This window comes from Globicephala melas, chromosome 1 (assembly GCF_963455315.2).
Source record: "Globicephala melas chromosome 1, mGloMel1.2, whole genome shotgun sequence".
Taxonomy (NCBI): Eukaryota; Metazoa; Chordata; class Mammalia; order Artiodactyla; family Delphinidae; genus Globicephala; species Globicephala melas.
The window spans coordinates 120,128,245-120,141,514 of record NC_083314.1 but is presented as its reverse complement, the minus strand read 5'-3'; the positions used below and the strand labels follow the sequence as shown (position 1 = coordinate 120,141,514).

General features: G+C 37.2%; 3 protein-coding genes across 28 annotated transcripts in view; 2 read left to right on the top strand and 1 right to left on the bottom strand.

Moving 5' to 3' along the window:
• FUBP1 (far upstream element binding protein 1) overlaps positions 1-7,169 on the bottom strand; it is a 48,879-nt gene extending 41,710 nt beyond the window's left edge. For 22 of the 24 annotated variants that reach the window (XR_009564933.1, XR_009564932.1, XR_009564931.1 and 19 more), the window contains exons 1-2: positions 6,936-7,169; positions 617-707 (exon numbers count right to left, since the gene is read on the bottom strand). Coding sequence is in view for 16 of the 24 variants with exons in the window: in XM_060303768.1 (XP_060159751.1) it covers positions 617-707; positions 6,936-7,049 (205 nt within the window). In the remaining 8 variants the exon portion in view is untranslated. Of the gene's footprint in view, positions 1-616; positions 708-3,276; positions 3,386-6,935 lie in introns of those variants that run through there. The other 2 variants (XM_060303889.2, XM_060303893.2) reach the window with 2 other exon arrangements.
• LOC138842626 (uncharacterized) overlaps positions 2,175-13,270 on the top strand; it is a 31,064-nt gene continuing 19,968 nt past the window's right edge. The window contains exons 1-4 of the mRNA XM_070045208.1: positions 2,175-2,183; positions 7,007-7,375; positions 7,962-8,081; positions 9,105-9,218. Of these exons, the coding sequence (XP_069901309.1) occupies positions 2,175-2,183; positions 7,007-7,375; positions 7,962-8,081; positions 9,105-9,218 (612 nt within the window). The remainder of the gene's footprint in view (positions 2,184-7,006; positions 7,376-7,961; positions 8,082-9,104; positions 9,219-13,270) is intronic.
• DNAJB4 (DnaJ heat shock protein family (Hsp40) member B4) overlaps positions 7,330-13,270 on the top strand; it is a 40,891-nt gene continuing 34,950 nt past the window's right edge. The window contains exon 1 of one of the 3 annotated variants that reach the window (XM_030866027.2): positions 7,330-7,455. The gene's annotated coding sequence lies outside the window, so the exon portion shown is untranslated. Of the gene's footprint in view, positions 7,456-11,306; positions 11,507-13,270 lie in introns of those variants that run through there. The other 2 variants (XM_030866029.3, XM_060303946.2) reach the window with 2 other exon arrangements.

The window sequence follows — 13,270 nt, the reverse complement described above, 5'->3', positions numbered from 1 at the left end:
ATTCATACATCAAATCTAAAACAAAAAAATATGTGCAGACTTCTAAGTTCAGAAGGTTCAACAATTATGTTTTTAAAAAATACAAGGCACTGTTTATCTACTGTTTTAAGCCACATTTTGAATTAAACCTGAAACACAAAACAAGGTACTAAAACAAACAAAAAATGGTATAACCTGCAACACACTAAAGTAGCAAACTATAACAACTTCAACCTTTAAAGTGAAATCTGAAATAACAAAGTAATGAGAATACAGCATCTCAGATTAATTCATGTATGATGAGAAAAACCCATGAAATGTTTCCTAAACATTTTGTATTTTTGTTTTCTTCAGTATATTAACAAGTCGTCTGTGCAAACTATCAATCTGGCACAATCCTAAAAGAGGGAAAATGATGTTCTCTAGTAAGACAAAACTGGCTGGTTAACTCAAATTTTACCTACCTTGTCTAGGTCTCTTTTCCCCCCTCTCCTTTTGAGTCCAATATAACCCTTACAATTTTAGGAACCTTATGATAAAAGCAATGTTTCAAAAAAAGAACATCTGAAAAATACTGAAAATCACTTCAACTAAACTCTGTGTAAAACAATTTAAAATATTTATGGCTATAACTTACCTCCATCTTCCAAAGGTCTTTTCTGTCCCCCATAACCATAGTCATTTGAATTCAGTGATGTACCAGCATCACCTCCAATTTTTGCTGCAATCTTAAAAAACAAAAAACACACCGTCATTAAGGATAGCACCATAACTACATTATTTCCTAATATATGCTAAATATCTATCACATAAGAAAATTAATTTGATAGACAAATTAAAATTACAGTTCAATTTATTACTATCATTAATAACTTCAGAGCTAACAAATAATCATCATCTGGAATTGCTTCTGATATATCTCTATAAAAACAAAGAAGTAATCAATTAAGAATCTTTAGAAGACTGACCAAATAACTTTGAGGAAACTATGGATCCTAATCCTATCTTCTCCATGTCTCTCTCCCATGACTCTCTATATGTTGGTATAGGGAGAACGTGAACATGCTAAGGCTGTGCTGTCTAATAAGGTAAAATGCTAGCCACATTTGGTTACTGAGTATTTCATATGTCTAGTCCAAATTGAGATGTACTTCAAGTGTAAAATGCACACCAGATAGCGAAACCTTGGAACAAATATAAAGAATGTAAAGCGTCTCAAAAATTTTTATATTGAACACGTTAAAATGGTAATATTTTAGATATGTTGGGTTAAACAAAACATGTAACTTGCATTATACTTCTATTGGACAATCTTTTTCTAAGGGAACGAGGCGGTGTGGAGGAAGCCTGGGAAGTTGTATGTCTAAGGAAGTCTCTGTTATAGAACCACAACTCATTTCACTGTTAGAGACTTTTTAACTTTTAGAGTGGGGCAAACATAGTATAAGAAACACCAGCCTCGGGCTTCCCTGGTGGCGCAGTGGTTGAGAGTCCGCCTGCCGATGCAGGGGACACGGGTTCGTGCCCCGGTCCGGGAAGATCCCACATGCCGCGGATCGGCTAGGCCCGAGAGCCATGGCCGCTGGGCCTGCGCTCCGCAACAGGAGAGGCCACAACAGTAAGAGGTCCGCGTACCGCAAAAAAAAAAAAAAAGAAAGAAAAAAGAAACACCAGCCTCAAGTCTTAAGTGGGGCACAATCAGGGGTTATTTACTGCATTTTTCTATGAAAAGGGAAATGGAACTAAAATTGCTGAGTGCCAGCAAAAGGCCAAACTCTGTATTATGATAAATGTTTTATACTCATTTTGTCACTGAATCATCACAATTCTATGAGGTACAGTATTTAGTGAGATAGATATCCATTTTACAATTGAAAACAATCTCAAGAGGTAACTTAACCAATGTTACATAGTAAGTCAATGGTGGAGAAGTCCCAATTTCTACACACCTCCTTGGCAGTTACAAGTGGTAATCACCAAAGATGGGTGATGGGCTCATTAGAGTTCACCACGTTATTCTTTCAATTCTGAGTATGCTTGAAATTATCCATGATAAAAATTAAACAGAAAATGAAACTTTTGGTGACTGGAATTCTTCTAAAAAGGTGTTGATGTGGAACTAAACCAAGTGCCTCAAGCTTCATTATAATTAGAAAACTGGAAAGGATAAGCGTATTCAACGACTTGAATCCAATATGTATCACGTAAGTCCTAAACATATATCAGTTCCCATATACCAAATGTATTTCCTAGGATTCCTAGGTTTCCCTTTTTCTCATCTGTAAATGCAAACACCCACCACAAAGCATATTAGGATTAAATATAAAAATGCTCAACAAGAAAGGTATACAATTATATATTTCCTGACTTTATAGCTTTGGTCACTCTAACCTATCTTAATCATCTTTCACTTTCTCAAAAGCTTATTCGAATCTTTGATCTAATTAAAATCTTATTTCTTCCCTGAAAGTCTTCCTCATCACATCTGAGAACTGCTTTTCCACCATTCAGTTTTAAAGCAATCAGCATTTGAATTGTTCCTCAGGAAATTTAACATACTGCTAGGCATTGATGTTATGAGGAAAATATTTCTGGTCCAAGGAAAGAGTTAATACTAATGAAAGAAAATGGTTTAGGCTGGTAGTACCTTCTGCAGTTAGCTTTTATAAACACTGAGTTTGCAAAGCAGCACTCCTTTAACTCCAAGGAACTTCTGCACAGAAAAAGGATATTTATTTATACCTCCCTATCCACTGAATAGTTCTAAAAATATCCAACTGAAAATAAAATTGATCTTTAGTTCACTCAGAAGAACCAGTTAACACCATCTCAAAAATTCAGAACCAATACAAAAACATTAGAGAAGAACTTTTAGAAAAAATACTAACACAGATTTAATCAATTCTCCAAGATCAACAGAAAACATACACTTCCTAGGTCACTGCACAGAATTTAAGAGAAACAGTAATTCCTACAATCCAGTCTCTAACTATATAAAATTCTTATGAGACTAGTAAAATTAAGTGTAGGTAACTTCTTTGATTTTCAATTTACAGTAAAAATTCAAGCTTTCCATTTGGACCCTGCCTACTTCTCAAATGAATAAATATTTTTTGTGCTTTCAATGTTTTAGCATTTTCCACCTTTCTTCATCAATTATTCCTAGAATCCAAGAATTTTGGAGTTGAAAGGAAAGTTGGGATTATTCAATCATACCACCTGATTTTAGAGATTAAAACGACAAGAACAAAACCACAAACAACAACACACAAAAAGCTGATTTTCAGAAGTAATTACCTAAATGCCCAAAATGACTATCTCCTAATTTTCAGTCTACATGCTTCCTTAGGCTTTGGGGTCCAACCGTGATTTGGGGTCAGTGGTAATTCTGGTTTTACTGCTTTGTGTCCTTGCCCAATTTTCTTAAGCATTTTGTGCCTCATTCATCTTCTGTGTACAAAAGAGATAAATAGTTTCTACACTTACCCTGTAGAATAGTTGTGAGAATTAAATGAATTAATATAAATATGCTTAGCACAGAGCCTAATATGTAGCATATAAATTGCCAGTTACTATGAACAAATCAGCACACTTTAATTCAACTATAAAGCAGGTTCACAAGACTTCAAATATTCAATTTAAAAAATTTAACAGGTTTTTATTTGTACTGGCCAAAGATATACACTTTGAAAGAACATAATTATTTTCAGAACAAAATTTCATTACTGCTTTAATTCATTAAAGATATCTGTTGATTCAATTCAATAAATAATGAGTACCTACTATGGGCAAGGTCCTAATGGATTCAATTCCTATGCACCAGAAATGTGAAGAGGCTAGAAATATTACTAGCCCACCACTTTATTAGTATTGTCCCCTCTTTACAGCCCAGAAATCTGTGCTTATTATCATAATCAAGCTTTGCTATCCCATCTCAAAATGTGTTAGAAAAACAAAAACAACCAAACAACCCCACCCCCCACACAAATACTAGTTTTCACTGGAGATTAATGCTAAGTAAAAAGTCAACAGTCCTATTTTATAAATTCTTCATTGCATTCAAACATAATACAGTCTGAATTACTTTCACAATTATCAAGAAAGAGATTTCAAGAATTGAGTACTTAATGATTAATTTAATAGTTGTTTAGAGGGGAAGTGATGAGGATTGATATTCTTGCATAACCTGTGATCTACCACTATACTTAGTCTCAGTCTCTGATTCACTTCTATCTTCATATAACCTTAAGGGGAAAAAAGTAGATAGATGTATCTCAATTTTCCAGTGTTTCAAAGACAGAACTTATTATCAGTGTGATCACTAAAGATCTAATCAAAGAATTTCAACATCACCCTCTGCAGTTACAGTTTGAAATACCCAAATATAAATTTCTAAAGTAGACAGGTTGGAAACCTAAACTAGAGAAGCAGTCTGGTGCCCCTGTGCTAGATTTAGCTCACAGAATATTATAAAAATCTGGAAATTTCACATTAAGAAAATAAGCTATTAGAATTCTCTGGAAAAAAGACTGAGCAACTCGGCCTCAATTGCCTCATGGCAACAATCAGCTAGAGTAAATGCTACTAGCATTTACTAGATAGGGACCAGGGATCCCTATCATTTGTTCTGCTTTCCTGCATAACAAAGAACTATCCAGCTGAAATGCCAATAGCTTCCCAAGCAGTATGCAGCTCTTTGAAGGCAAGAAGCTGTTCTTATACCTCTTCCTTCCAAAGAACACAGCACAATACTCTAGACAAAGAAAAGAAACTTAAGGTTAGATGGAGATTTTGGAAATATAATTCAGTATCCATTTAATATAGATAAGGAAAAACGTATTTCAGGGATTAACCTAATTTGTCCCTTCGGCCCAAGCACTTTTCCCTATACTCGACTTACATAATCAGACAAGCAGCTCTACAACCAATATAGAGGCACTCTCAAATGTAACCAGAAGGGGCAACTCAACTCAAATGCTAAATATGAGAATCTCAGATTTAAGATTAATTCTGTAGAAACAATCAAATTACAGCAAAGACACTTGTAAATTTTATTACAGAAAGGGCACTGGGGCAGCTACTGGCATACAAACAGAGGACAAGAAATTCATAGTTTGAGGACAATTTCTATATTTAAAAAGGCAGTCTAAATAAGAAAATTGTCTTCAGAAGTTGTATCCACCTGTACCTTTTCTCACCTCGTTTTCCACCCTCCTTCCCCCACGCAACCCTATCCTCCAGTGACTTCACTCTTAGGTTCTTGTCATCCCCAAAACCCCCATACCTTTGCACATGCTGCTTCTTTCTCCACTGGTCAAACTCTCTCTCATTCTTTAATGCCTTGCTTAAAATATCAGTCCTTTACTTTGACAGTTAGGTACCCCAACCCCTGGTGTTATGTACAGTACCTGATTCATAGAACTCTAAAATGTTTATAGAACAAATGGATGAATTAACAGTGCCCATATTTTGTCTACTGTTTGAAAGCATTAATCAGATACATCTATTCTTTTGTCTTTGGTTCCCTGATCATCATAGCTTCCTAGAAGGCAGAAACCCAATTAACACATTTAAAAAGTCTCCAGTATTTATGTACAGTGTCACAAATTAATTCAATATGCTGGTTGAATAAAATAATTCAGGTGAGTCTTCCAATCCAATCTAATAAAACCCTTCTAACAGAGTTCCTGACATTATATAAACGTTTCAGTCACTATTCTAAACATGTTCAGAAGTAGTAAATAAGAATTAGGTAAATAAATCGCAGAATTAGGGTTAATGATGACCTTCTGTTGACTCCTTGGAAAATTTCTGATTAAAAACAAGTACAGGTACATTTTTATTTATAATGTGTTCACATTATAAAAATATGAGCGCTTTGCTACATCACTACAGATTTTATGGATTTTGACTCAAATGATACTTTAATCCAACCGGGGGGTGAAAAGTAAGTTAACGAAATGAACTAATGTAATCAAAACATACCACAAAATTGGATTCTGATTACCATGAGCTTAACACTGTACCCTAAAAATGTCTAGCATCTAACACGCATCATGTCATAACGAGAATATAAGATTCTTTCTTTTACTTAGACACAAGTCCATACCAACATCACACGTTTTAAAATTACATTAAGGGACTATCTAATAAAGTTCAAATAAAATCCTAGAATATAACTTTTTTTTTTTTTTTTTACAGCTTTTGTTTGGGAAAGTGGTGCCTTCAGGGCAAATGTACGCACCTACGTAATACAAAGAGGTCTGGTCAGTTTACGACTCTGAACTGAGAGGCAGATTCAAATTGAAACTTAGGGTATAATGGCCCTGAAGCCATTTTGAGAAGTAAGAGGGAAGGAAACGTAGAACACGCGTAAATCCCGCCCTGAAGAGGGATTCCAACGCGGAATACGAGTGCTCGCCTCTAATTTTCTTCCTTGAAGGTGTGAAAGTGTATGGTACCGAAAGATTAACTGCGGGAGAGCTCGAACGGGTTGGAAGCTCTAAAGACTGCTTTAATGACAGATCCCTTCCCTTACCATGGCTCCGGCGGACAGCCCCTAGTCCTTTCCCAAACTCATTACCAGAAGCTTCCATACTATTGTGTAAAACTACGCGCGCTTTACCCCATGGAAGAGGATGTTCACTCCGAGGAAAAGGAAACGCTAACACCTAGGAGAAAAAAGCGCGAGTACCGCAGAAACGGGAGAAAAAAATCTAAAGCCATCTTCGCGTAGCACGCGTTGGGGTTCAAAGTGGCTTAGACACCAAGAACACAAAACCGAGTTCCAGCCTCTATTCGGTATTACCAACGTGGGGAAACGTGAGTCTCGTCACATTTCAGAGGGCGGAAGGGCACTTCTTTCCTCTTCCTCATGCGCGAAGAAGTAGCGGCCTACTCAGCCAACGGCCAATTACCGTGAGCTGTCGGGGTCTCGCCGCGCGGTCCAGACTTACCTGTCGGGCTCTCTGCAGCGCATCTTTGAAAGCATCGTTAACTCCTCCACCACCACCGCCTCCACCACCAGCTGAGCCAGAGGAGGGTGGAGGCACTGTTGAATAATCTGCCATGCCTACTCTACAGTGGCCGCTACCGCTTCTTCGCAGGGACCTCTCAGCCAACTGCTAAGAAAGGAAGAAAATGGCGGCCGCCGAGGCTGTATCACATTCTTGTGCGACCATCGTGCCGTAGAGGGGCGGAGACTGAAAGAAGAAAATCTCGCGATGTTTTGAAGCAACGCGCTGTTGTGGGGGTGAGGCTGGAAAAAGCCAGGCAGCGAGATATCGCGAGAATTGTCTTTAGATTTCGCGAGAATGGGGTTTCTATTGGCGCCTCCTCTATGGGCGTTCTCGGGTTGAGGTGGTGCGGTTATCCCTCTGGGTTAGTGGAAAGACTGGTGAGCTGGCCGCCGTCTGCATGAATTTTTGAAAGGCTGGAGGAAAGGAGTAGTTTCTTATCGGTCGCCGCCTCAAGGAGGTAGAATGGGTGGATTTTCCGCCCAGGGTCATTCTGTGTACTAATGGGGAAGTGGGGGACGTCGATAGGCGTAACGGCGGCGCAGCAGTGTCTAGAGCGTACCGCCGGGAGGGCTCGTGGGAGACGCGCGCTTTGGCCGCCGCGCGGTGATGCTCCCGAAAACGTCCGCCCGGCATAGCGGGAACGCGGCATGATTTTAAGGGTAGTGAAGTGTCCCAGCATTTTACTTCTAGATTGTCAGTTTTGAGTTTTGTCACAAGTGGGGATGAATTTAGGCCGGAGGCCTTCGTTCTCGAACTGATTTCTAAGTTATTGTGTAAATTCTTTGGATGAGGCTGTGACGATATGACTGCCCTTTTCTTTACCTTTTAAAAATGTAATTGTTCCTAAAATTCAGTTTTAGCCAGACTCAGTAACCTAGTATCGTATGTATCCATGGCCAGTTTTATTGAGGTCCTTATAGATAAGAAACGGCGTCCATTTCTTGACCAAAATTGTCTTTGTAGCTTCTTCGAAATAGTTTCCCTCAGCCGCAACCTGTGAGAACTCTGATGTTTTGTATTGTCATCCCGGGACTAGATGATGATGATATTATTTTGTTTTTTGTTATCTACTTCAGTTACCAGGTAATTTCTTTCTGGAGCATATCGCGGCACGTAGTTTACTGCATTAGTGGTAGTAGTTTCAGGCCCATTAGAATGCTTCAGGAGTCGATCACAGTGATTTTATTTTTCCCCCTAATTCTGTCCCTTTAGATAACAAAAAATGAGGTAAAATGAACTTTACCAACTTTGCTATTTTGTGTTTAGTGAGTTAGGTCTCAAAGAGTACTTTGCCCATTGCTAGTTTTAAAGTAATAAAGAGAAACGTGTGCTGCAGTCTTACTTATACCTGAAATTAATCTATCCACTTGCTCAAGGCCCAAAGTAAGTCTGATAACAGTTACATGCACACAGGTACAAGTGGGCCATCATTTTCCCATAATTAGCTTTTCCTACCATTTTATCCATTTACAGCTCTGATTATGTCCTTCAGTGTGCATAGACATCTATTTCGATTTGGGGGGGAATTTGTATTTGGAAAAGCAGTGAATGTGTTGGACTACAGATTTAAGCATAACTGGTAAAAAGAAAAACTGTATAAGCAGTGTTGGGTGGTATTGCTAAATAGGATTTCTTCAGCTGTGCTTTGAGAAAGTCTGTCCAATAAATGGCATTTATTAATCAGTAACTGATTTTTTCGTATGTTATTAATTAGACATATACCAGTTAGTCCTGATCAACATAGTGTTAGTCACAGAGTGATATAATTTACCTCCAAAGAAATAAACTTTGTTTCATGTATACCACAATTTTAGTTATCTCTAAACATTGAAAATAAGTAAAGAGCTCCATTTCTAGTTTTTTTTGGTAGAGTCTCTTGGAAGTACGGGTATTCTAGGATGGGAACCATTTGGAATCAGTCAAGATCAGGATTTCTCAACCTTAGCACTATTGACACTTTATGGCCAAGTAATTTTTTATTTTGTAGCACTACTGTGCATTGTAGTATGTTTAGCAGCATCCTTGGCCTCTACCCATAGATGCCAGTAGAACCTGTACCAATATGAGAACCCCCATACCAATTATGACAACCAAAAATGTCTCCAGAGATTGCAGATGTCCCCCGGGAGGCAAAATCACTCCACAGTGAGAACCACTGGTCAGCCTTCATTGCTGCCCCTGATTTTTCCATCAAGAAGACCTGTTTACCTTACTTCAGAGGTATATTCCACATTCCACTACTCTTCATCTCCACTACTCCTGAGTTACCGTCACCTCAGTCTTGGGCTGTTACAGTAGCATTCTAGTTGTTTTTTCTGCTTCCACCCTTAACATCTTTACAATTTACTTCTAAAAATTATGAAATTTTGTACAGCGAAGTATATAATGTATGTAATGTCTCAATTGTAACAAGCACCCATGTATCTGCTTTCCAGGAATGTTCTCCAAAAAGTAAACCATTACCAGTACTCTTGAAGCTCAAGGGTGCCTCTACTTGAATGTATTACAATTGTTTCTTCATATAGCAGCTTAAAAGCTTTCTTTAAAACATAAATCACATCATCTCACCTAGTCTTCTCTCCTGTTGCACTTTATTATTTTTTTTTTTAATTTTTTTTTTTTCCTGTTGCACTTTAAATCCCATCTCCTGGAATGGCCTAAGGGTGCCATGTAATCAGGCTACTATCTAAACACTCCTGCTCCTCATTCTATTTGAGCCACCTTGCTGTCCAAGAACATTCCTGCCTCTAGGGCTTTATGCTTGCATCTTCCTCTGCCTGATTCAGATGTTCTTATAGACCTTCACATGGATGATTTGTCCTAATCATTTGGGTCTCAGTTCAGATGTCATCTCCCTAGACAATCTCTGACCTCTGTTGTGCCATTCTGCAATCACTCTCCAATTACCATGTTCTCTTAATAGAATTTATCGGAAATTATGTCGTATGTGTTTACTTGTTTATTGTCTGTCTTCCATTAGATTGTAAACTGCTGGAGAGCAAGGACCTTGTCTGTCTCTACCACTGACTAGTTCCTAACACATAGTCTTAGCTTTCTAGATATTTGTTGAATGAATGAATGTCGAAAAAAATCCATCTCTACATTTTAGTTGATTTTGTGACCTTGGTCAAGTGAACTTAGACTTTGTGTCTCAGATTTTCTCATCTACGTAATGATCATAACCTGCATTGGTATCCTCAAATGAGGTATCTCTGTGAGCTCTTCAGAAACTGGAAAGTGCTATCAAATGGAAATTGACTTTATTAAACATAGAATTTGGCTTCTGGTATTTCATAATTAGGAAAGAATAATCCGTGGTACTCCACTTCTATAAATTTTTTGGATTAAACATCTATGTTCAAATCTTAGTTTTGGTAAAACCCAGGATCTTGTAACAGCAACTGAATTGTAGGAAAACTATAACCAGTGACTTGATTTGGTTATATGTGAATTAGTTCTGATTCCACTCAGTCTTCTCAAAGCCATTTGTAGTTTGCTGGTTACTGTAGATAATTTCATTATAACTGATGAAATCAGACTTTTCTTGACTAAATGCATTTCCCTTTGCAATGTAAATCCTCTTAAAAGTGGATGTATCATAGCTAATCTAAAACTGGTTTATTGTGCTTTGAGAGATTGGCTAAATTTAAAGCTGAATTCTATTTTATAGTCACTGTCTTATCATAGAAATTAGTATTCCATATTTCATTCTCAGGATGAAGCAAAAGTCAATGTTTTTAAGCTTATAAAAGTCTAGCTGGGGCATTCAGTTTTATCAAATAACAGAGTAAAAAGATTAGTAAAGGTAGTACAAGTTGGGTTATTAAATGTACTGGCAACATTCTTCATTTTACCTTCTGATTTATTGTTTACCAAATGACTGATTCTTTCTCAGCATAACTTTCCACTGTTGGATTAGTTAAATCTGTGTGAAATATTAACAGATTCTTATTTTATAGCTATTGGAGAAAAAGTCCATTATAGCTTTTTGGATAGGCATTTTAGAGTGGCAAAATTGTACAGACTTCCTGCCTCATCTTTATATCTATCACCCACCTCCTAACAACTCTTAGCCAAAAGGAGCTGATAACTTTATGCTGTATTCTGTGTGTCGTTTGAACCAGGCCTGTATTTTCTCAGTGCACAGTCACAACAGATTCAGGTTAAATGTGAGGAGGAAAGTGGCCAGTTAGTTCAAAGTAAAGTAAGTGGTTCAGGATGTTGTTTTAGGGTATTTGATCATTAATGTTGGTCATTGGTCTTAATGACTTTTGTATCCTTTCTGATTGAGTTTGTAGGATTCTGTTTCAGACTGTGTGAATGGAAGCAAGAACTATCAGTACTTGCATTATAAAGGACAAAGTTGTTAACACAAATGTAACTTGGGAACTTTGTGGAGAACAACAGTTTGACTAGTGTCTGAAACTGGAGGCAGCCCCATGTAGTGAAAAGAACTCTGGACTTGGTCCCAGAGGATCTAGATTCAAGTCTGACCCATGTGCCCTTTGGTAAGTCACATAACTTCCTTTTACCAGCATACCAGAGACGGCAGTTTAATCTGTTTTTGAAAAGTAAATGGTAATAAAAATGTCTTATGTTTTTACACCATGATTTCTGTCTTTTCTCTTTCAGAAGTCACCATAGTATCATCTCACCCTCAGTTATTAGAAATTTCTTCTCTGATTTGGATGTCAGATTTAATAGTATATCCTGATTGAAAGGCTGTTAGAGCATTGACAGATCCTCTAGGATATTGCTCATGACCATTGATTTGCCATAAATCCAGCCTTTTGCCATCTTTGTCATTCCCACTTATTCATAACTGTAGGGCCCTTGGGCCTTTGCACATATCTTTCTCTTTGTCAGGAACACTCCTCACCTCTTCCATTTCACTGTTGCCTGTTGAAAATTTTCCATTTTTCCAGAAAACCTGTCCAGAACTATCAAATTTAGGAATTCCTATTTGTATTCATGTACCATATCATGGTAATAATACCATAATATCATTTATTGTTTAGAATTCCCACTAGATTTTAAGGTTCATGACAGTAAGGGCTATGTCTTTTTCTGTGTCTTTACTGCATAGCACACTCTAAAGTGCTATATACTGGGCACTGTAAGTGCTTCACATGTATTTTATTCATTTATCCTCACATTGGCTTTATGAGATAGGCGCTATTAAAATCTCCATTTTGCTGGGGTACAGATGAGCTAACGAATTTGCCCAGGCTCACATGTTAGTAAATGTTAGAGCTGAGATTTGAACCTAGGCAGCCTGACTTGAAAGAATGGAAGAATCTATTAAAAATCTATGAAATGTATCTCTTTGTAATTTCTAGGGTATAAGTCACAATTTGGTATTTCTTACTTGGATGTTTAAAATATTTGCATTAGTTTTTATCAAGACTTAGGCTAAAATTCTTCATGGGAAGGCAGCTCTTAATGTAAGGTAATAAAAGTAGATTACTTACAAAATTTTAAAAACCCGTGTGTTGTGTAACATTATAGAAGCTTGTTTCTCTGTATTGCTAATTGCACTGGGTGGATTAGTAATATGCCTTACTAAAGTATATAGTGCTTTATGGTGTGTGTGTATATATACATATATACCTGTATATTTGATGATGATTAGTGTTATTTTTCAAATACATTGTTCAGGGGGTTTATGTGTTTGTAGTACACATCACTAACTAGATTGTAAGACTTCTCAAGACAAGGATAGGATTGATTAATTTTAATTTTTCCCCTATATTACCACACAGCCCCTGTGATAATGTTTGCAAAATTCATATATTTACTGTTCTTAGTCTCCCTTTACTTTGTGGTCAAAAGCATCTTTATTTGTTCCTCCCCTACTTAGATCATTTATTTATACATTGGTTCCTTTCACTTCTTCTGTTACATTTATCTTTTTCATTAAATTTTTAGCCAAGTAAAGAGTCTGATAAAAAATCATCTTTTTTCATGAAACTTAACCTGACTAACCAACTCCAGTGATCTTGCCCTTAATTTAATGGTTGTCTGCATTTGTTACAAGGAGATTTTTTTAAATGTGAAAGCTGAGCCACAACTACCACTCCCAGAAACTCTGATTTAACTGGTCTATATCTGTATCTGTAAAAACTTCCTATGTTGATTTTATTTATTTATTTAATTTAGCTGTGCCGGATCTTAGTTGCGGCATGTGGGATCTTCATTGCGGCATGCAGGCGGGATCTAGTTCCCTGACCAGGGATTGATACCTGGGCCCCCTGCATTGGGAGCGCAGAGTC